Source organism: Cottoperca gobio, chromosome 21 (genome assembly GCF_900634415.1).
Source record: "Cottoperca gobio chromosome 21, fCotGob3.1, whole genome shotgun sequence".
Taxonomy (NCBI): Eukaryota; Metazoa; Chordata; class Actinopteri; order Perciformes; family Bovichtidae; genus Cottoperca; species Cottoperca gobio.
This window is the reverse complement of record NC_041375.1, coordinates 15,331,744-15,354,053: the sequence shown is the minus strand read 5'-3', so window position 1 is coordinate 15,354,053 and position 22,310 is coordinate 15,331,744. Positions and strand designations below refer to the sequence as shown.

At 40.8% G+C, this 22,310-nt stretch overlaps 1 protein-coding gene across 1 annotated transcript in view; it reads right to left on the bottom strand.

The window, feature by feature from the left end:
- Positions 1-940: 940 nt before the first annotated feature.
- Positions 941-22,310, bottom strand: part of col4a1 (collagen, type IV, alpha 1) — a 39,716-nt gene continuing 18,346 nt past the window's right edge. The window contains 52 exon segments of the mRNA XM_029458959.1: positions 941-2,562; positions 2,705-2,877; positions 3,235-3,349; positions 3,957-4,134; positions 4,242-4,454; positions 4,540-4,638; positions 4,735-4,863; positions 5,057-5,128; positions 5,273-5,345; positions 5,455-5,588; positions 5,744-5,929; positions 6,021-6,071; positions 6,451-6,549; positions 6,756-6,836; positions 6,979-7,105; positions 7,758-7,897; positions 8,134-8,223; positions 8,420-8,441; positions 8,443-8,519; positions 8,662-8,814; positions 8,942-9,031; positions 9,825-9,992; positions 10,303-10,416; positions 10,539-10,689; positions 10,956-11,053; positions 11,180-11,284; positions 11,900-11,992; positions 12,165-12,333; positions 12,479-12,670; positions 12,772-12,842; positions 13,050-13,124; positions 13,347-13,430; positions 13,637-13,783; positions 13,903-13,938; positions 14,047-14,107; positions 14,791-14,823; positions 14,935-14,979; positions 15,068-15,103; positions 15,209-15,268; positions 15,387-15,422; positions 15,566-15,661; positions 17,208-17,246; positions 17,335-17,370; positions 17,609-17,671; positions 17,854-17,928; positions 18,044-18,070; positions 18,422-18,475; positions 18,584-18,646; positions 18,888-18,932; positions 19,069-19,113; positions 19,302-19,391; positions 22,007-22,060. Of these exon segments, the coding sequence (XP_029314819.1) occupies positions 2,481-2,562; positions 2,705-2,877; positions 3,235-3,349; positions 3,957-4,134; positions 4,242-4,454; positions 4,540-4,638; positions 4,735-4,863; positions 5,057-5,128; positions 5,273-5,345; positions 5,455-5,588; positions 5,744-5,929; positions 6,021-6,071; positions 6,451-6,549; positions 6,756-6,836; positions 6,979-7,105; positions 7,758-7,897; positions 8,134-8,223; positions 8,420-8,441; positions 8,443-8,519; positions 8,662-8,814; positions 8,942-9,031; positions 9,825-9,992; positions 10,303-10,416; positions 10,539-10,689; positions 10,956-11,053; positions 11,180-11,284; positions 11,900-11,992; positions 12,165-12,333; positions 12,479-12,670; positions 12,772-12,842; positions 13,050-13,124; positions 13,347-13,430; positions 13,637-13,783; positions 13,903-13,938; positions 14,047-14,107; positions 14,791-14,823; positions 14,935-14,979; positions 15,068-15,103; positions 15,209-15,268; positions 15,387-15,422; positions 15,566-15,661; positions 17,208-17,246; positions 17,335-17,370; positions 17,609-17,671; positions 17,854-17,928; positions 18,044-18,070; positions 18,422-18,475; positions 18,584-18,646; positions 18,888-18,932; positions 19,069-19,113; positions 19,302-19,391; positions 22,007-22,060 (4,845 nt within the window). The 3' untranslated portion in view covers positions 941-2,480.

The following is a 22,310-nucleotide window of genomic DNA, read 5'->3' as shown; positions in this document are numbered from 1 at the left end:
ATATCTATAAGTGAATAACCTTTCAAATGAATTTCTTATTAGACAAATTGTAAGCACTAACGACAACAACTAAATCGAAGTTTTGCATCAGTAATTTCTGTAAATGCAACTGTGAAATATTTTTACATTTTCAAGCATCACTTCAGAAAAAATAATGTAGTTCAAAACAAATACTAATTGCCCTTTTCAGGTAAATGCATCAACTGTTTCTTGTGTTACAGGTGACCCTTAACATAGGCAGAGGAACAGCTTTCAGCCACTTGTATGTAAATGTAGCCTTTGCCCCCCCAGCAGACATCTCAGCCGTGCAGCAAATGATCTTGATCGTGGTCATTAGGCCATTGCTCTCAGTTGTACCTGTCATTTGACCATTTGGCCTTTTGGGGTTGTATGGACATCCAGTGCAACTCCCACCTGAGTGACCTCGCAGTCGCCGGTCAAAGGTCAAGGCCTTGTTAGACATGTTTATGAAGATAGCCAGGGGTCAAGGACTGTGTTTGTCTGTCTGGTGACAAGAGAGGAAACAAGGGATAGGATTCCATTAATAGGTGAAAGACGAGAGTGGAGATGAAAGGAGGGGTTATCTGGTTCTCCGCAGAGCGCATCGATCTGTTTGTGTTTTCATGGGGTGAATGGGTTTGTTGGCCGCAGTCCTGGCAGAAGTGCTGAGGTACACGGTGATGGTGCAGAGGCTGCATTTAAATGAGGGTTTAAGAATTTGAGGTGAGCTTTTGCTGCTTCTTATTGGAATAATAGCAAGTGGCAATAAAAAACACAGAGAGCTTGTGAACCACATGAATGGAGAACTTTGAGATCATGAATCATCAGCAACTTACTTACAAAGTGTGCTGAGGCTGCCCTCTTGTGGCCTTCTTAAAGTACTGCATTATAAATCTTCACAGTTGAAACATAAAAATAACTCCTATCATAAATGAAGAAGAAAATTCTACAAATGACTTTATTGCAGGAATTACACAGTATGGGATCTGGAAAATATAAAATGTTGAGGAAGTATGTTTTTCTCTGTTTGTTTATTAGTTAAGATTATTTCCACTGTAATCAGGTTTGTTTACTGATATTGTATATACTTCATGGAGCATTTCCTCACAACCATGCACACAACACAAACAAAAACAGGTTACGGTCAGTGTAGAGTAACTGCTGTAACTTTAACAGTAGAAATAGCTTGCATCTTTAAATAGTTGTGAAAGGGATGTAAAAACATTGTCTGAGGTTATACAAAAATGTATATTAGGGATAAACAAATGTGTGACCTTCACTCGTAATTTTCATGAAATCAACAGGGATAAGAAAAGTAATTCACAAAGGGGAACAGTCAAGTATATGTTATGAGTAAGTATATATACATGTGCATTTCTTTGGGATCAGAAACATTTGGTTCACGTAATGTGAGAAGAGGAAATCCTTTAGCACACAGCTGTTAAACACAAAGGTGATTTTCTTTTTTTGGTCTATTTCTTTTTATGCATCTGTTTGGGATTTTTTTAACAACATAGGGTGGTGCAACAATGTGTATGCAGATATCACAAAACACACCCCAATTCCAAGCAGAAGCAGCTCAAATCCATTCATATATGTATACTCATACACACACACACACACACACACACACACGCGCACACACACACACACACACACACACACACACACACACACACACACACACACACACACACACACACACACACACACACACGCAGGTCAATGCTCCTTCAGTGCTGTTTTGTATGTTAATAAGGCGCTGATAGTCAGATGTTGAAACACTGGTTTTTTTGGATCAAGGGAATCTCAGATACACTCAAGTCCAACATATTCTCATAAATCTTATAAATAAAAATGGACTTACTAACACACAAAGTATTTCAATAATAACCTGAGGAGAGTATGTTGAACTATGTTAGAGAGGAATGCATTATATTTACAACAGAGTGATTGTTATATATCTGTGTCTGCAACGTTATGGTGATTTAGCAAATGACAAGTGTCTGCAACCAGTGGTAAGTCCCATCATTTACATTAGTATGTTTACACAAGTTAAAATCTAGAATAAAATGTGGCTATATCTTTGAATGCTGTGGCGCTGATATGGAGAAGGAAAAAACTAAATGGAATAAGACAGATAAGGCAGATAAGGAAGATTGAGTAGCACCTGACTCACACAAAATGAACACAAGTTTACCAGTTTAGGGGGCATGTACTCAGTGCAGTGGTAAACTGGGTGCAATTCTTTAGAGACATGTTGTGATTATCTTGTTCTGCATGAAGCAAAAGGCTGCTTGGTCTTTGTTTACTGGTTTATAATGTTCAATCTCCAGCTGTTTTGCAAACCACACCTCTGTCCCTCTCCTGTCACATGCAGGCAAATAGCACCATCGTTTGAAAACAGCAAGTTAAGCAAGTCAAGGACGTCAGCACACACAGTTTTGCTCGCAGGTTAGGAAGGACTTTGGTGTCGGGGTTTATGTCCTCTTCATGCACACCTGACAGCGGCTTATGTGTGTTCGAAGACTGCCTGCTTTTAGCGTTGTGGGGACAGGTTTCCTGGAACGAAGTAGAGATAAAAACATCAGAAGTCCACCTTTATTACCAATCTCATAATGTAAATGTGGAGGAAATGGGATAATCGCAAAAGGTTAAAGGGTAACATAAGTGCCACAAGATAAAAAGTAAAAAAGTTTCTTACGTAAACATCTCACTGTCTTCAATGGTAGCGAGCCAAAAGCTGTAGGAGTTGGCGTAGTAGTTGCAGGTTCCACGACCGTGACACTCGATGAAGGGAGCACTGCGGAATTCCTCCAGGCAGGAACCAGGAGAGGCCAGAGCCTGGCCGGAGCCCTCAGCACCAGCACTGGTGTGCTACACAAACACACAATGACAACACCTCAAACACCTCATTGACCAAATTTGCAACATTTTGGAAAGAGTTATTGTTTGACTTCTGAAAGTTGTGCATGTGTAAATGCAAAAGAGGGTAATTTGGAGGGGGAGTTTCTTCCACAGATACTTGTGTATGTGTACATTAACTGTTCCTTTCTTGCAAAACATTGACCTTGAAAACTAATGAACAAACCTTTTTTATAATGTGTATGAACAATTCTGCATGATTTTGCTTCCCAGATGTTACTGAATCATCATAACTCTGGCTTGGTTGGCGTATCGGTGGTGTACGGAAGAACTGATTGTATTCTTGAGATCTGATCCTGTCTGTCTTACCATGACAAAGGAGTAACCAATCCATAGAGAGTCCCAGCCGTGAGGGCATGCTGGGATCATGATGGTCTGACTGTGAATTGCTATGACCATGGCTGGAGCTTCACACACAGAACACCTGTCCACACACACACACACCACACACACACACACACACACACACACACACACACACACACACACACACACACAAGAAGAGCACAGTATGTGAAGGTCAAATACGTATCATATAAACAGAACAGTATGGATGGTTAGATATTCATGAAAGATGGAAACAGATATTTCTTCTACCCCTGAGTCGTTTAATTTACGACACATTTTTGAAAAGTGATTAATATATTCTGTCGTCATCCCCACTGAGTCAGCGTACAGCAGGGGCTAAGAGCTCACCATTCAGACAGTTTATAAAAATAAAATATATATAAAAAATATTTTTAGTTAAAAATAAAAAAGTAAAGTATGAGCATGTGGAAGTATATTTCATAATTCATTATTTTCAAATGTTAAATCAATTTGAGGCTCTAAAGGCACAAACATTTCATTGCCAGTGAATATTAGGTCAGAAAATACAACATTTCCCTCATTTAACAAGACTTCTGGTAAAAACCAAGCCCACTTCCCACCTTATATCCGAATACAGATACAGAGACATATCATTTGTTGGTTGAACAGATACAGATAAATACGCCCCTGTACACCTCTAATGGATAGTAATGCTGACATACCTGCTGATGAAGGGTTTGATGCCTTGGCCAGTGATGGGTGCCATAGTCATGGGCATGGGCTCAGGGGAGGTGAGCCAGTAGGAGTAGTCGTTACGGGAGGCAAAGTTGCACACGTTGTTGATGTTACAGAACAGGAACGGCATGGGGCTAAACTTCCTTAGACAGCTGCCTGCCGTACCTAAAACACAGAGCAAGAAGACATGTAATTCATCCCACAAACGATTTGTGCTTTCCTCTATCTTACTTCGTTCTTTTATTCTTTCTTTCTCATGCTGTGTTTCTCACCTAAGTCCTGTCCATGGGAACGCTCGTTGCCTTGTATGTAGAGCAAGGAGTAGCCATCATATATGAGCGAGGTTCCCTCAGGACAAGTTGGAACCTCCACCGTTTGGCTGTGACGGGTTACCAGGAACCCGTGATCCATGGAGGAGGGGCCAGTGTGACCCACTTGACCTGGAACACCGTCGGGTCCTGGGGGGCCAGGGTGTCCTCTGGGTCCTAAAGACATGGAGTAATTAATGAGTAATAACAGCGACAAGTCAGCAGCTCTTACCCACACTTTTTATCCCTTTGTGCCTCTCACCCTGTGGGCCTGGAAGGCCAAGATCTCCTTTGGATCCGGACTGACCGTGATATCCAGGAATACCGTCTTCACCCTTTGGCCCTCGAATACCTGTCACACCTGAGACAAAATAACAAAGATGATATAGCAATAAGAAAATGGGATGCGGAGGACAGGTGAATTGTTGGGATAACACAATTTGAAACAAAACGTCACCTTGCTGTCCTTTTTGTCCAAGGTACCCAGATGGCCCCTGGGGTCCCTGTAATCCTTGAGTACCTTGAAACCCGATGTCTCCTTTGGTGAAGGTGTGGGGGCCGGGGGGACCAGGGGGGCCATCAATGCCTGAAATATATAGTATCTTTAGACAACCTTTTCCAGTTGCTCATTTAGATTTTTAGCAGTATGTGCAGGTCAAGTTATATGATTACCAGAGACATGAGTAAGCACTGACTGAATTATATATTATAATGATTCTAGAAGGTGAGATGGTTTTGCTGATCAACATACTGAAGGGTGTCCCCTCCCTTTTGTTTACCCTTTTCTCCTGGAAATCCATTGTCTCCAACTTCTCCTTTGACTCCAATGTCCCCAAAATGACCCCTTGCACCTAGAATTTGCATTAAAACATTTTTTTAGTGTCAACAATGGGAATAAAAACACATATTTCCTCAAAATAAATGATGTCTTTCACAGATGAACACAAACACACACACACACACACATTCAGTACTATCACACTGAATGTACTCACCTGGGAAGCCGGGGACACCCTGCAATCCCCTCACTCCCTTCTGTCCATCGATACCGGGAAGGCCAGTTTGTCCCTGTAACACAAAGTATGAAGAATGAAAGCAGCCCTGACATGCACATTAACCAACATATAACATGTACAGTAAAAATGCTTAAGTTATGAAAAACAGCCTCATGACGTACAGGAAGTCCAGAAACTCCAGGGTCACCCTTATGTCCTGACTCTCCCTGGAAACCAGGGAGACCCTGATCTCCTATGTCTCCCTTAAAGCCATCTCTGCCTGGCACACCAGAGGGTCCTGGTCCTCCTGGGGATCCTGTTTGATAAAGATAAGAAAAACACATAATACAACAAATAATGTTTTTCTATTCAAAACACTTTCCGCATGTAACAGTGGTTCGACACTGTACTTCATAAGGCGGCAGATCTTCATACATAACAAATTGCTGGCCTGTCGTGTAAATGGTATACCTGCTTCACCGGGTTGTCCCGTCACTCCCGTCTCTCCCTTGGGGCCCTCAATGGACATACCCGTGTACCCCCTCTCTCCTGTCACACCCTGGGGTCCATGTGAGCCTAAAAGTCCCTTGTCACCTTTGATACCAGGGACACCTGGATGACCTGGAGTGCCAGGGAAGCCAGGAATACCTATGTCACCTGGAGAGGGAAAGACAATGCCACATGATGAAACTCTGTTTGGCTCCAGTAACTGAAGGATTATATGGATCAATGATTGAAGGGCTCTAACCTTTGCTACCAAGCACTCCAGGTGTTCCGGAGAAACCTCGACCGGGTATACCTGCAGGGAAGGACATTGAAAGAGAACATTACAGGCAGTCTCATCAGCAGTGAGGGGTATGCAGATGTTAGGTCTGCCTCAGAAAAAGACCTAAACCTGCCCCGTGTCTGCAGTTATTAGTTGTCACTATATTTGGAGAAGGCGCTTCTACCTGAAGCCCTGATTGTAGCTGCTGGGTGGTGTTTGACTACTCAAGCAAGAGTTTGTTTCTTCAAATAAAATGTGCTTGTAGTGGTTGAGAGTGTTGAGTGAAGCATAATTTAAGTGTCCCAAGCCAGAGTGTCGCTGTAGGATATATATAGAGGAGCCTATAGTACGTGACAGCTTATCAACAAACAAGTAAATTCTTTAGCCTCCTCCTAACTCCTCTGACACTAACCTGGGTCTCCTCTCTCCCCTGAGGATCCAGGGATACCATCCACTCCAGGATCTCCCTTCTCTCCAGAAACACCAGGAGGTCCCTGCAAGCCACCTTCACCTAAAATAGTACATGTTTACATACTATTTGTTACAGTTTACAAGGATGGCAGAGGCACGTTAAATTCTCAGTCGACACAAACTGATCTCACAAGATCTTTGTGAAGTTAATGGTATACTAAATCTTGAACAAATGAATGAAATGATTACAGTGATCAACGTGTGGCCAATTGTCTGACTAGCAGAGTAAATAATCCTGTTACTTACCAGGGCGACCGTCCTGACCAGATTCTCCTTCAGACCCCAGCAGCCCAGTGGTACCCTTATCGCCTGGTCTCCCTGGCTGACCTGTACACACACACACACACACACACACACACACACACACACACACACACACACACACACACACACACACACACAGTATGATGACTCTATCCAATGTTTTAGACAAATAGGTTAAATGCGACAACACAGACTGAAATCTGACCTGAATACCCGATGGTTCCTTTGTCTCCCTTTGTTCCTTGCAGTCCTGGTGTGCCGGACATACCCTCATGACCCTTCAGACCCCTCTCTCCTGTTGATCCTGGGAATCCTGGCAGGCCTATCTGCCCCTGTGAGAGTAGAGGAGTGGGATACTATGTAAAGACAGGTAGGCACTGATGATTGTTAACAGTGTATATGACATTAAAACTGACAAAAAAATAGGGCTGTACGATTATTGCAACTTTTTTTATGATATTGCAATTGCGATATGATTTTCCTTATAAGAGGGAATGGTCAATTTAACATCATTATTCTTATTTTCATTAAAAAACATGTTAAAATGATTATGATGTGAGCCCCATTTTACCGACAATGATGCTTTCTAAAGTCTGTAGAATACAATTTGTAGGCCTGGACATCTATGCAGCGCAACAATATTTCAGTTGCCTTTAGCAAATATTGAGCCTCCCGCGATTTGAAAATTGCAGTAGGCCATATTGCAATTTAGATATGTTTTTTATTAATTGTTCAACGCTACAAAAAACATTTTTATTTCCATCTCTGTCTAAAGTCTATCCATAGGTTTTGTTAAATTAGAATCTTATAGTGGCTATATGGATTTTGCAAGATAGTGTTTTATCTTTTATTAGTATTATAGTATTATTTCATGGACAGCCAAGCCTTGCAAGTGCTCAAACTACCAATGTGCTGTACATACAAGATGAGGAGTAAAGCTTGTGTTATAAAACATTATAATTGTTGTTATAGCCAGTGGATTACCTTTTCTCCTGAATGTCCTGGTAGCCCAATACCTGGATCGCCAGCTGTTCCCTTGTCTCCTTTCAGTCCATCTGTGCCTCTGAATCCGGTGTGTCCCGGTGTACCAATATTTCCTCTAGGACCCGATGGACCAACCACACCTGCAAACACACAAGCCGACAAAATGCAGATATTTACAAGAGCTGCATTTAACTTGCATTAAATTAGTGTTTCTCACAATTTAAAGTGAAATGTAGGTTTTCCCTTGCTTGGAATATTCTCAGCTGTTTACACCTCTGTCTTAGTAGGACAACATTTTATGTTTGTAATACACATAATACATGTTTGCACCCACACACAAATACACATTAACTTTTCTTTTTTTGTGCAATCTTACCTGGTATTCCCATCTCTCCTCCAGTGCCTTTCTGTCCAGGTGGTCCCATACTGCCAGGATCTCCGGCAAAACCAGAGTCTCCTTTCTCACCTGAGACACATCAGTGAGATTGAAAAATTAATATCCATTTTATTTTCCTTCCATTTTCATCAGGTGATGAAGTAAGTGCAGAGAATTGACTAAAATAAGAGTTAAATTGCAGAGATGATTACCGCATAAAGTCTACATGGTTTGAATATCCTATAAAGACATTTTAACACAATTTAGGTTGTGGTCATGTGGTCACCTGGTTGTCCAGCTAATCCAGGCCTCTCCATGTTTGCCTGGCATTCCAGGGTTACCAGGAAGTCCACGGTGGCCTTTATCTCCAGTGGACCCAGTGTTACCTGATAGGAAATTACATTAAAAAATCACTTTGAGATATTTTTTAAACTATGGATCAACAAACAGAATCAACAATGGACCCGTTTGTAGTAAATCGATGCATATATTTTTTATTGAGCCAAAGGCCAGTATGTTGTTTTATACCTCTGTTTCCGTGGTCTCCCTTCTCCCCCTTCATGTGCTCCATGTCAACATCACTCATGTTGCCAGCAGGTCCCTGAAGACCTTGATCTCCCCTTTCTCCTTTAACTCCAGTTTCTCCAATAATACCTCTTGGTCCAGTTATACCAGAATCACCTGAAAGTGACGGTGGGAAAGAGAAATTGTTATTGCTGCTAATAAATCTTTTTTTTCTTTTAAACCTGTAAAGCATGCACTGTATGACCAGAATTAGAGAGGTTGAAGAAAGAAAGGTTTTCCTCACCTCTCAGTCCAGGAGATCCAGCTGTACCAGTTGGTCCAGGAAATCCTGGTACTCCCGGTGTTCCTATGACCCCCATTTCACCTTTAAAACCTGGTAAACAAATACACACATAGTGAGATTACTCTAAATGAAAAAAAATAGAGGTAGAGAGAGATAAAGGATTCAAATATCTAAAAAGAAAATACAATGCAGCCTCCCAAGGACTGCACCATTGGAGGGAAATTCAGAGAATTCACTAAAAGTCAACCCTGCCCCCTCCTCATTTTAATTTCTTGGAATGGCGAATACTCAACCTTTTACAATACTGCCCCAGTGGTAAGAGAAATGTGTGTAGTAAAAAGGCAAAAATAAATAAAGACAGTCAATTCTCAAAACAGTACATCGACTGCAAAAAGGATGACGATGTTTTAAAACAGGCTTACATATGGATACAAAGATAATCTACATTTCTACCATATTATTAAACAACAACTGCGTTATGTCATACTTACAACTCTGCTGCTCCGAGTTTCTCTTTATAACATAAATATTGTGTTAATATCCATAATTAATAAATAATTATATCATTTCTTTCATTTTGGCACTTCCTGCAAAGATATTTCACGTGAAAATCCTTCCATCAGCTAAAAAGGGCATAATCCCACCCGTCGAGGAAGTGTTTAATTGACAATATCTTAACACTAAACGAAAGAATAGCATATTAGATGCATTGAAATGACTTTTCTGATAAAAATAGAAACTCAAAACAGCAAAATAGAGAAGAAACAATACTATATCTTGAATAAATGAATGTTGTAGATTTGGTTGATTGTATTAAGGACTGACCTTTATCTATTGAGCAAGTGCAACAATAACAAAAGAAGAACATATCGCTCAGTCTCACCTTGGTTTCCGATTAATCCGTCCCTGCCGGGTAGACCTGGTTGCCCTGGCAGTCCATTAGAACCTTGGTTTCCTGGGAACCCGGATGTTCCCTTTTCTCCCTGAGGCCCCGGCATGTCCAGACCAGGAGAGCCTGGGTAGCCCCTTTCTCCCTTTACACCTTCCCCACCTGTTCAACATGCACACATTCAAATATATGCCCATATATACAGTCAGGTGAGATAAATCAAGAGTATGTTTCACAATCTTACAGCAGACATTTTGACCTAACAAAGTAGGAATATCTCTGGTGTTACTGATAACATTACATTGACTCTGTTCCTTTCAAGTGGCCATTCAAGTGTCCATGTATTTACAATATCAGGACCCTGAAACTGAAGCAACTAAATGGATTTAAGGCATCATTAATCTTATTATTTACACCTGTGCTTTTCCTTCAGTGACATGTCAACATTTTTGGATGCTGAGTTTGTGCTCACCATATGGTCCAGTCTCTCCAGCTGGTCCTTGTGGTCCGGGGACTCCGGGCGAACCTTTCCCTGGAGAACCTGGTAAGCCAATCTGTCCATGAGGTCCTGGGGGTCCCACCCCACCTAATTTTGAAGACCAAAGAAAAGCAATGTATTTGGTACAGGTGGTGGGCCTTTTAACTCAGTGGTATGGACTAAATCCAACCATGCTCCACACGAGAGTTGTTTTAAGTGTCTTGCAGTACCTTTGATTCCCTGATGTCCCGGTGGTCCTGTCTGGCCTTCTCGTCCAGGAACACCAGGTAGTCCAATGGTACCCTTGTCTCCCTGGAAGCCAGTAATTCCTTGGAGGCCTTGCGAACCTTTTGGGCCTGGAAGACCCTGCCCTGGTTCACCCTGCAGATTATAGAAATAAGCACTGATTGTTTAATATTCCTAAGCCAAGTCCTCCCAAATAGATATTTGAATGCAGCATCCAAAGAAAGAAACACCATCCACACCAAAACTTTTTGAAAGTTGCACAGAACACTAAAGCCCTGTCGTCAAAACCAGAATTCTTCAGGTCGCTTGTTGAGTCATTTCCACAGTGTGTGGCAGCATATACCTACACATCTATCAATATGTCATTAAATTAATAATACATATGCAGAAAGAATACACACTTTTTGTCCAGGTGTACCAGATTGTCCAGTCAAGCCATCCTGTCCTGGTCTTCCTGGCTCTCCTGATAATCCTGAAGCTCCTGGAACGCCACTGTTTCCTAGAAACATGGACAAACAGTTTTGTTTTGTTCATGTACATGCACTTTATTAGTCCTTAAGTATCTATTGACTTTCTGGGACGCATCCACGGAGAAGAGGAATAGGGTCAACATGGAGTAACTTACCTTTAGAACCAGTTAGGCCTGGAAATCCAATTCCAGAGGGTCCATGTTCACCCTTCAGTCCAGGGAAACCTGGCAACCCTGGGTCTCCCGGAAGGCCTCTGTCACCTGTAACCAACAACACGTTGCATGGTAAACAGGACCAATCACCAACAATCTTCACATACTCTATATGTGAATACGTGCGAAACACAATATTTTGTTTTGTTTTGTAATTACATGCTGATGCTCCTCCACCCAATTAAATAGTTATTTCATTGATCAAAGACAAGGTTAGGTTCACTGATTTATCCTCACGTGACTTATTTCAAATGATGTATTATGATTGGGTTTTATTGGCGGGTGCGTGTGAGTGGGTCTTATGACTATAACTGATCCATTGTACTTGTGTAACAGATGGATGTTTTTGGGATGCATTGTTGTCAAGTACTATGCTAAACTATGTTTATGTTTTTTACTATGTCTAAAATATTTTTTTAGATACATACAAATTGTGTATTTTGCATTACTGTATTATTTCCTGTAATATGTTGCCTGGAGAATGCTACTTTTCAAGCCACTGGAGGGTTTTTAGGCAATTCTTCTTCACATTGCCTTGCAAATTACTTATGCATCTTTATATTTTGTTATATGTGTAAATAAAGAAAAAAACAAAACAAATAAAGCAATTCATATTTTTATACAAAGTGTAAATGAAAACATGCTGACAGCGGTGTTGCTCACCTTGAAGTCCAGGTATGCCGGTTTCTCCATGTGTTCCAGGTCCTCCCTGAGGTCCAGGAGTGCTCACACCTTTACCTGGATCACCTTTAGCACCTGGTGGATGCAAGGTATATGTTATCAATTAATTCATGTAAAGTAGGTTTGTATGTGTGCAATATCAGTGAGTGTTTGTTTAGATGTGCTGTTGAGATAAAGTTTGATTTAACTTCTCTTTGAATATATGGGTGTCTGTAGGTCTCTCTCTCTGTGTACATCTCATGCTTACCAGATGGTCCTGGAGTTCCAGGAATGCCTGGTCTCCCTTGACTGCCCTTCTCTCCGTGTTCTCCTGGTCGACCAAAGCCTGGCAGGCCAGGTGGACCACTCTCTCCCTGAGGCCCAATATGACCAGGGTCTCCAACTGGTCCACGGTCACCCTTGATGCCCTCTTTGTCCTGAATAAAAGTAGAGAAAGTCAATGTCCAATCTACTTTGATTCAAGGTTGACAATACATTTCTAAACTAAATGATAAACTAGTGGAGCTCATGGTGTCCTGATATCCTGATAAATTGCCTAACAAACAAACCACACACACTTACCGATTCCCCTTTAAAGCCAGGTATACCCGGGAGGCCATCTCTCCCTTGCGGTCCATCCAGCCCTGGCTGCCCCGGCGAACCAGAAATGCCAGGCAGACCTTTCTCCCCTTTCAAACCATCAACTCCGACAATGTCCCCAGGCTCGCCAACAGCACCAGGGGCTCCCATTAACCCAGGAATACCTTGAAAACCCTGCACACAGGTCAAAAATATGTATACATTTTCCTCAATGGAATAAGATATAAACTGTGAAAACTTCTTGTCCCAAGTGTTTCAGACATTATTCTACTCACAGGATTCCCAGGTTGTCCAGAAGAGCCATCCCCACCCTTTTCTCCCTTGCCTCCTACTGGCCCCGGAGGTCCTGCCAGGTGAAAATGGACAGTTGTTCATACTTCATATTCTTTTAATATTAATCATAGTGGGTTTCAAAACACAGAAAAGAATATCCAATTGGTAGTGTTTGGGCAGTGAAAACTGCAAAGAGCTGTAATCATATTTAGCTCATAGCCCCAATGGTTCTGTGACTAGTCACCACTACTTCATTTGAATGTGACCAATGTTCACTCACCTCGATCTCCTTTAGGGCCAAGGGGGCCAGGTGGGCCGAAACCTTCACATTTAACACAGTTATCCCCTGTGTCACCTGAAAGGAGGCACAGTAACATCCATTAAAAGATTAAGATATACATAGATGTGCTTAACTTGTAGTCCAGCTGCAGCATTGATGCATGTGATGCACATGCCCACAAAGGCCTCACAACAACTTGAAGATAGATACATTATATTGTCAATGATATATTATCATTATCAATGATTTAATATATTGATGACGCGTATTGATCAACATTCATTGTAGACATCTTACCTTTCTGTCCAAATTCTCCTAATAACCCTGGAGGTCCAGGTGGGCCAGGAGCTCCTTTCTTTATGTTACATTCATTACGGTCAACTGTGGGGCCATGTCATAGCACATACACACACACGAACACGCACACGCACACGCACACACACACACACACACACACACACACACACACACACACACACACACACACACACACTAGGTTATTAAAACCTTAGTAGATACACACTTGATGTAGGTGTCCCTTGTTGTGAATTATTGAAATGATTATAATATACAAAGACAAGGCATACTCGGTTGTCCAGGTGGTCCAGAGAGTCCAGGGGTTCCTGGTTGTCCTGGAGGACCAACGAGAGACTCTCCTTCAATGCCCCTGTCTCCTTTCTCACCAATGTTTCCCTTCTGACCACTCTCTCCACGAGGCCCTTCAATGTGCTGGCCTGAAGTACAAGTCAAGAAAGCCATTTAGTGCATTATCCAGGTTAACATGTGCCTGACTGACATATGCAGCCCTAATGCAGTGTTGTTATATTACTTTGGAAATATTGTGTTATTATACCTGGTGGACCTGCCTCTCCCTGAGGACCAGCAAAACCTGTGTATCAAAAGGAAACCAACAAAGGAAAGAAGACATATCATATCAAAATAGATGTGTTTGCATATGCGTATACATATTTGATGGCATAATGTGGCCTTATTTTACCCTTTTGTCCTTGTAACCCTGGGAAACCAGGAGAACCAGGACGACCAGAGCCGCCATCACCCTAAAATTGTATAGATATATTATATAGAAAGATTAAGGATGCATGGCCATTGTTTATGTTTATGTTTCTTACCCCAATCTACCTAAACTCAGATCAGTTGACTGCTAAACCTTTTACCTGTCATCTATCATTCTAATGCACAAATTAAATACAAATCATTTGTGTTTGAATAACATTGAAGAAAACAATTACACTCTGGTAGGATTACATGCCTCTGTGTCTCACAGACTATAATAGATTGTGTCATCATCTCTAATTTAAAGGGGCACTCCAGCAACTCCTATTCCTACTCCAACTTCCTAAAAGACGGGGGTCTTGCGAAAGAGATATTAACAAAATGATCAAAATCTAAGTAGAAAAGGCAAAGATATCCTGACTGCAATGAATAAACTTAACACCAGACTCAATGTGTCATATGCACAACAGCTACAGTGTAGTTGTTGGCAATGAAAGTCCAGGCTGAAAAGCAGTGTTTCACTTATTGCCTTCTTTAGTTGATCACTGAAGGATATGTATGGGTGTGGTAAGAATTTCCCATTATACTACGTTCAAAGTTGTGGATTGCCCCTTTAACATGCTCTCACATTTAACTGAATCAATATGTGGTGACATCTGCTGGTAGTTTTTTAGAATCCCTCCACTTTGTAGCTGATTGGGATAGATGGAGGAGAGAGATCACTTACGTAACCTGGTGGTCCACTTTCTCCCTTTTCACCCTGAAACAAGACAAAGAGTTTAGTCTGTTTGACCATAACACCTCCAAGATAATTCAAGTTTCAGTTAAAGACTTAAATATGTGCGGAGTAAATAATAGGTGCATTATTTACCTGGGAACCAATGTATCCAATAGATCCTTGAAGGCCTTTTTCTCCCTGTATAGAAGTATGTACGTACTTTAGCGATGAGCAACAGTTGGGTGGTAGAGTACAGCAGGTGGACAATACAGTGATATAACGTTACCTTCAGCCCTTCTACTCCATCCTTGCCAGATTTACCCTAAAATTACAGAAACACTCACTTGGATTAGTTTTGTTTTCACTTGAACTTCTTTCTCCATTTATTGTACCATTATACCATTCCAGATGTGTTTTTGCCACTTACACTTGGTCCAGGCGGGCCTTGTTCACCTTTGACACCAAATGCATGAGGGATGCATTGACCCTGCAAAAGTAAATCAGGCGTTTCAAAAAAGTAGAAAGTTGAACGAAAAGATAACAAACAGCCTGTGTGCACAGTAATGTAAATCATACACCTCAATATTTGATAGCAAAATACTAACTGTGTCTCCTTTGTCTCCTGTAAGTCCTCTTTCACCCTATAGGAATAAAAAACACATTTAGGAAATAACACAGAATTCAAGCCATCGTTTACATAAAGACAGACATTGAGCCATTGTGATTTATTTATACATGAGCATAGCACAATTTGCTGTCAGTTTTAAAAGAGCTGAGTGAGTACCTGTGGTCCAGGTAAATGCACTGTGGGACGTACTCCTTCCACTCCGAGTGATGGAGGTCCAGGAGGGCCGGGTGGGCCACGATATCCTTGATCACCCTGCAAAGAGATTGTAATGATCACAACAACAGCCACAACCAAATACATTTTCACAAGAACAATGTGTTAACAATTGGTCACAAACTTAAATTGAAAAAGAAAATCATACAGTCAAAAATCTCCACTTCTTTTTTAAATAAACTGATGAACTAAGTGTTCTTTAGAGCAGGGGTGGGGAACCTCCGGTCTCCGGGAGACCATTTGATCCGGCCCTCGACGTAATTCATAAATGCAAATAAATCCACAAGAAAAAAAAACTAGACTGCAATAGAATAAATTGGGCGTTTTTCCTGGCCAAGGTCAGGGTCCTTGAACACAACACGAGTGGAACGTGTCATCACGTGGTCACGTCCTGTCAAAACACTTCAATATTAAACGAGACGGTCATTGACATCAGTGAACGCAGCATGGCGAGCGTAAAACAGCCTGATGCAGAATGTCGCACTTTTCAGGAGAAATGGACGAACGATTATTTTTTTGTGGAAGTAAAAGGCCAGTGTGTCTAGTTTGTGCGTAGTTGTAGACTAGTTGGTGTGTCTAGTTAGCTTGCGGTGATGAAAAATAATCTCGACCTTCATTACAGCACGAAACATGCCGAACTGCACGAGCTGAAAGGACAAAGTTAACGAAGTTTGGATAAAGTTAACACTCTTCGGCGGAGTTTGGACCAACAAGCAGCTCTCTGCAGAGCGTAACATACAAACATGGACAGATAGAGAGGTAGACCACCACACCAAGAACAGACTGTTCCACCACTGCTGTGCAATTATCACTGCCATTTACAATACTCACTTTATTTTCTATCAACCACTTGGTACTTATATTATTTTGTATTCTATTTAATTATTGTGTACTGCCTTTTTACTTCATATGTTCTGTTGCTGTGACAAGATACATTTCCCCGTTGTGGGACTAATAAAGGATTTCTGATTTCTGATAAAACAGAAAGATACATGGATAGAAAAGTTGCTTTTTTGCACAGCATTAATGAAAAGTGAAATGAATGGGCTGTCTTACATTTTTTTTGCAGAGGTTATGAGTCAATAATTAGTATGGCCATTGAAGGATGTTGTAAAAAAAAATGGCCCTTGATAGGAAAAAGGTTCCCCACCCCTGCTTTAGAGGGTTGAGAAAATTCATAATTCATTGGATTATATGAAAAATGCAATCCTGCAAATTTGAAGGGCTGGCCAGTGCTTTTATTCTTAGCTCATGAAAAGTTGACATTTTGGAAATGCATAGCTTTCACAGAGGACAAAATGCAATTTATTTAGGTTCAACAAACCCCAAACATATCCCTTGTCTCAAAATATGTTTATTTTTATTTTTATGAATGATATTACGCGGCATGTGTAGCAGGAGCAACCTTCTTACCGCATTATATTATATATTATATTATATTTCTTACCTGAAAATGGTAACAACGATATTCATCCATTCTTACAGTTTTATTACTGAAACATAAAGTGCTCCTGCAGGTATTTCGACTAAAAGCATTTTATATGTTGCCTTTTTTGCAGACATATAAAAACAAAAAGATTCTCACCTTAGCTCCTTTCTCACTCACAAAGGCCAGCTTGTCACCCTGCAGGGAAGTACCACAAAATATTTATAAATCAGACAATGTTAGATTTTGTTTTACAACTGTAAAATGCTTATATGATTAATCTTACCTTCTCTCCAGGAGGGCCAGCGAGGCCAGGATCACCCTATCAAACGGTTACACAATTAGTCAAACAAACTGATAACTGATCAACAAATCATCCAACATTATGTGCCAGGTTTAAAAATCTACACAGATTATACTTTTTAATGTGTGCCCTTTCCAGTAGAGATTAGTGTTATAGTCAATGATAATCATGTGTCTCTGTATAACCAATATTCCATATCTCATAGGGTTTATCACTGACTCTGTATGATGATGAACAGTCCATCACTGTGACTCACTTTGGGTCCTTGAAAGCCTCGATTTCCTGGAGGTCCAGTAACTCCAACATTTCCACTTGATCCCTGGCAGAGAAAGACGCGTGGGGGAACAACATGGATTTACATGAAAATTCAAATAACATTTAATCAGTTTGTCTATTTTTGTTGTTGTGTAGCAACACACACAGACCCACACAAACACCCACACACACACACACACCACACACACACGCACACACACACACACACACACGCACACAACCTACAGGTAATCCAGGTGTGCCAGGTAATCCTCTGTCTCCTTTCAGCGGAACAATCCCGATCACACCACCAGGGTCACCCTGTGTGAGACGAAATAAAATATAAATGGTTTGGTAGAACACGTGTGTCTCATCATATTTGAAAATTGGACATTATTTACATATAAAATGCAATACAATAAAAATATCAGCTGACCTTCATTCCATGAAGTCCTGGGATGCCCTGAGAAGAGAGGACAGTAGTTACATATCTGTACTGTACTTGTTATGGGAGGATAATTGTTTGCATTTTGAGATACTGCTTAGGCATTGTAGTGCTTTGTCATTTAGAAATCGTATTATGGTTGATTTGTTTTAACTTAAGTTGTTTACTGAAGTTGTGTATGAGCTGAGAGCTGCTCAAAACCAACGGGACCATTCTTAAAACAGTTTGCCAGTCGGTATACAAACAAGAAAGCTTTTATTAAAATTCTGATGTTTTTTTATATTTTTTCTACAGATCAGTGGCAATAACTGAAATGTTTGCTGGTCAGTGGGGTGGGGGTTTGTTGTCATGTGAGTCACGTTTGCTTACAGGAGGTCCTTGAAGACCGGAAAAACCAGAAGTGCCATCCCTTCCTCTGTCTCCCTGAAACACACACACACACACACACACACACACACACACACGGTCAGAAGGTACATACAGGAAACAAATCTGCTTCGAAACACAGTAGAACTTTTAGAAGTGGCTTACTTTGGTCCCATTGCATCCTGGGATACCGTGTGAACCAGGTGGGCCGTCGTTTCCATTGATGCCCTAAGAGCAGGAGCGCACAAATAGACAATCTGAGACAATTTACCGTTACAGAGTGACAAAGTCTCCACAGCTTCCTGACCAGTCTACCGTGTCTTAACAACTAAACTCCCATCATCCAAAACCGTGTTATTTAGAGGGTATTAATGTTAAGTTGGTGATTGCATCTCAGACAACATTGTTATTGTTATGGGGGGAATTTACTGGATTGTTACAGGATGTGAGACAGATCAAAGGAACTTACTGGTAGTCCTGGGTTTCCTGGGAAACCTGGCAGACCAGAAGGACCCTGCAAGATGACAACCATATATCAGCATTACTCACTCATGACAATACTGCAACATAAGCAATCATTTGACGGATAGAGGTCTGTCTCATACATCATATCATTCTGTATGTCATAATTATGGCGGTTAGTTACTTACCCGCACTCCTTTCAGTCCAGGAGTTCCAGTGTCACCAAGACCTCCCTGAAAGAAACAAATAAAAACATGATCATCATAAAAAAGAAAAAAGTGTTCTTAATCTTCATATCTATGGGTATACATTAGTTCACAATCTCTGGACTGGAGAAGATCAATTAAGTCAGGTTAGGTTATTTATAATTATTAATTTAATCTGTGCGCGTGTGTGTGTGTGTGTGTATGTGTGTACTGACCATGGGGCCCATTGGTCCTGGAGGACCTTCAGGTCCCTGCATCCCTGGAAATCCCATATTACCTTGAAGACCAGGAAATCCACGCTCACCCTGCGTAGCACAGGCCGTCGGGTTAATGATACAATGATTGTAAAACAGATTTCAAGACATTATGATTTCATAAATATATTCAAAGAAACATTTATGGGAAACCGTCTAAGACTGAGTTAGTGTTAATGTATCTGTTACTGTAGTAACATTACTAAATAATCTATAAGGGATTGAAAAGGACCAGTGTGTAGGATTTAGTGGCATCTAGTGGTGAGGTTGCAGATTGTAACCAACTAGACCGCTCCCTTTTCTAAGCATGTCCAGGACCTACAGTGGCCTTCCCGTAAACAAAACTTGTGAAAGGCCTTACCGAAAGCCAGTGTTGATTTGTCCATTCTAGGCTACTGTAAAAACATGGCTGTGCTCCTGATAGTAGATATGAAGGGCTCATTCTAAGCTAACCGAAACACAACGATTCTGAGTCTCAGGTGATTATACACAAATGAAAGCATAATAAAGAATATTATATTCAAATTATGCCAATAAATCACCCTAAATCACACACACTGCTCCTTTGAATGAATCCTGGAAGAATAAAAGATCATTTTATCTTAACCGAGGTCAGATCATGGTTCAGACACTTTTGAAGCTATTAGATTGCGTCACAAAAAAAAGTGCATTTCACCCATTTAGGTAAATTATAGAGTTTATTATTTAGAGTTTATCGGTTTATGATGTTGTCCATCATCACTGTGAAATTGACATACAAATCTGTTTAATTTGAAAATGCAAAATGGTTTGTAAGTTCTTGTTTGTAAATTTATTTTAAAGCAAACATTTCATTCTCTCTTCTTCAAGTTTACATAGAAAACAAACCAGTGCCAAAAACAACCAATCATAGACACATATCTTCATTTAAAAAATGTATTTCATTGCATTTTACTTCATACTGAAGACACATAAGGCTATTTATTTTAATATTGTTTATGCACAATGTTAAAAGTGTCTGTGTCCTTCACATTGACCTAAAACAGATGAATGTTGTTCCCACTATCTGCCACTAGATAGAAGCATTGCTTTGTGGTGAGAGTCAAGACACAGTAATCTTCGCAACCTTCTCTGAGGAGCTGCCCAAGCGTGAGAGAGTGAAGTGTAACGTACTGAAACTTTTTGGATCACTTTGCATTCCCTGACCACAACACATCTGACTCCCATCAGGCGGGAGAAACTCTACATTTTGAACCATGGAAAATCACCAATAGGGTTACCACGGCAACTCCTGTTGTGCAACACAAGGGAGTGATATCATTGGAAATAAAGCTCACATGAGATTTTAGGAAAGCTGTTTGGGGCCTTTCAGAAACTTTCAAAACACAGAAGTGCTTTGAATCCACAGTGGATTGGCCACGCTCCATGGAACACAGTCAGTACATCTGTTGTTGTCGGGGTAGCTGAATGTTTGGCTACTGTTGCTGTAAGAATGAGCCATAAAAGGCCAGATTGTTTCACTATGAGGATAGATAACACCCTGCAGTCGTCTGATATAACTGAGCCAATAATACGCATGGACTCTCAAACAGCAGAGAAAAATAAACCTACCATAGAGCAGTGGTTCCTCTCTTTGGTTATGACAACATAAAGCAAAGTATTGTTTACATGTGACCCCTCATTACACGTTGTATACATTTTCTTCTAACCAAACAGTGATTTGTCTTCATTTTAATCTGAAAGTGCTTAAAATGTATTTTTTTTATCCCATAATTAACTTGCAAAAAGACAAAAATAAGAGGAAAGTCTGTAAAAATAAACTTCATTTTGTGAGGCTAAAATATGTTTTTTTGGTTCATATCCTGTTAATCATTTCACAAATGGACTACACTTATATAGTTAACCATCAACCCCTTGTAGGGATCCTGAACCCCAGTTTGGCAACCAAGTAGCTAAGTAGTATTAAATATAAAAGTGCAATATGAATTTATCTTTAGACTACGGTCATATAAAATACTTGTTTCTGATTTAATAAGATATATTAGGCTTTGGCTACAAATGCAATACTTGTTAGGAGGATGAATTTATTGTCGGTTTTCGGTCTTTTATAGGGAACTGTTGACAATAAGAATACTGTGTATTTGCTATTTGTTAAATGCAATAAAACAGAGAAAAGTGTCTCAGTAAGCATCTTTAGAGAAAAGAAAATGTAGTTACAGCAAAACCACCTTTGCCCATGTCAGTTAATACCAACTTTTCATGTTTCAGGTCAGTGATTAACTTTCATGCTAGAGTGCTGACAGCTCAAAGGCTCACCGCCAGTTCATGGCTAGTGTCCCCACCGCTTCTGCATCTGTATCTGAGAGCCTCCCTCTGATGGGAATAAGACCTTCAGCCCAGCTGTGTGTCCGGACATGCTCTAATTCAAACCGATCTTTGTTCCTGTCCTGGTCTCTGCTCCGTGACTGAGCCCCATCCACTGCTTTTCCACCCAGATCCAGCTCTAGTCTGTCCCACTGAGCTGACCCCATTAGTCAAAACATAGGAAGCACTGTCACGGCTGCTTCGGCCCGCTATGAACTCAAAAAGCCCTTTGCATCAACTGCAAACTAACATGGCCGTCTGATTTCAAATAATTGGGAAGAAATGCACAAGGATTGATTGACAGTGACAAATAGAAATCTCACCTTTGTTCCTTTCACACCACTGCAGTCACATTTTCCACATGATGCCCCGCAGCCCTGAGGATGAGGAGAAACATAAAAATGAATCATCCGTCACTTGGAAGACAAAACATTCAGAAAGAACATAAGTTTGTGTTTGACAAAACAAGAAAATAACCATCGGGAGTAGAGATAGTGTTTGCCAGCTGGACGTTATAACAGACATCTGCTGAGGATCTCTTGATGTTATCCATCAGGTGTGTGAACCGCGTTACAAACTCTTCTTTCTTTTATAGCATGTAAATGTCCTGCCTCTGTCAACTGGCTC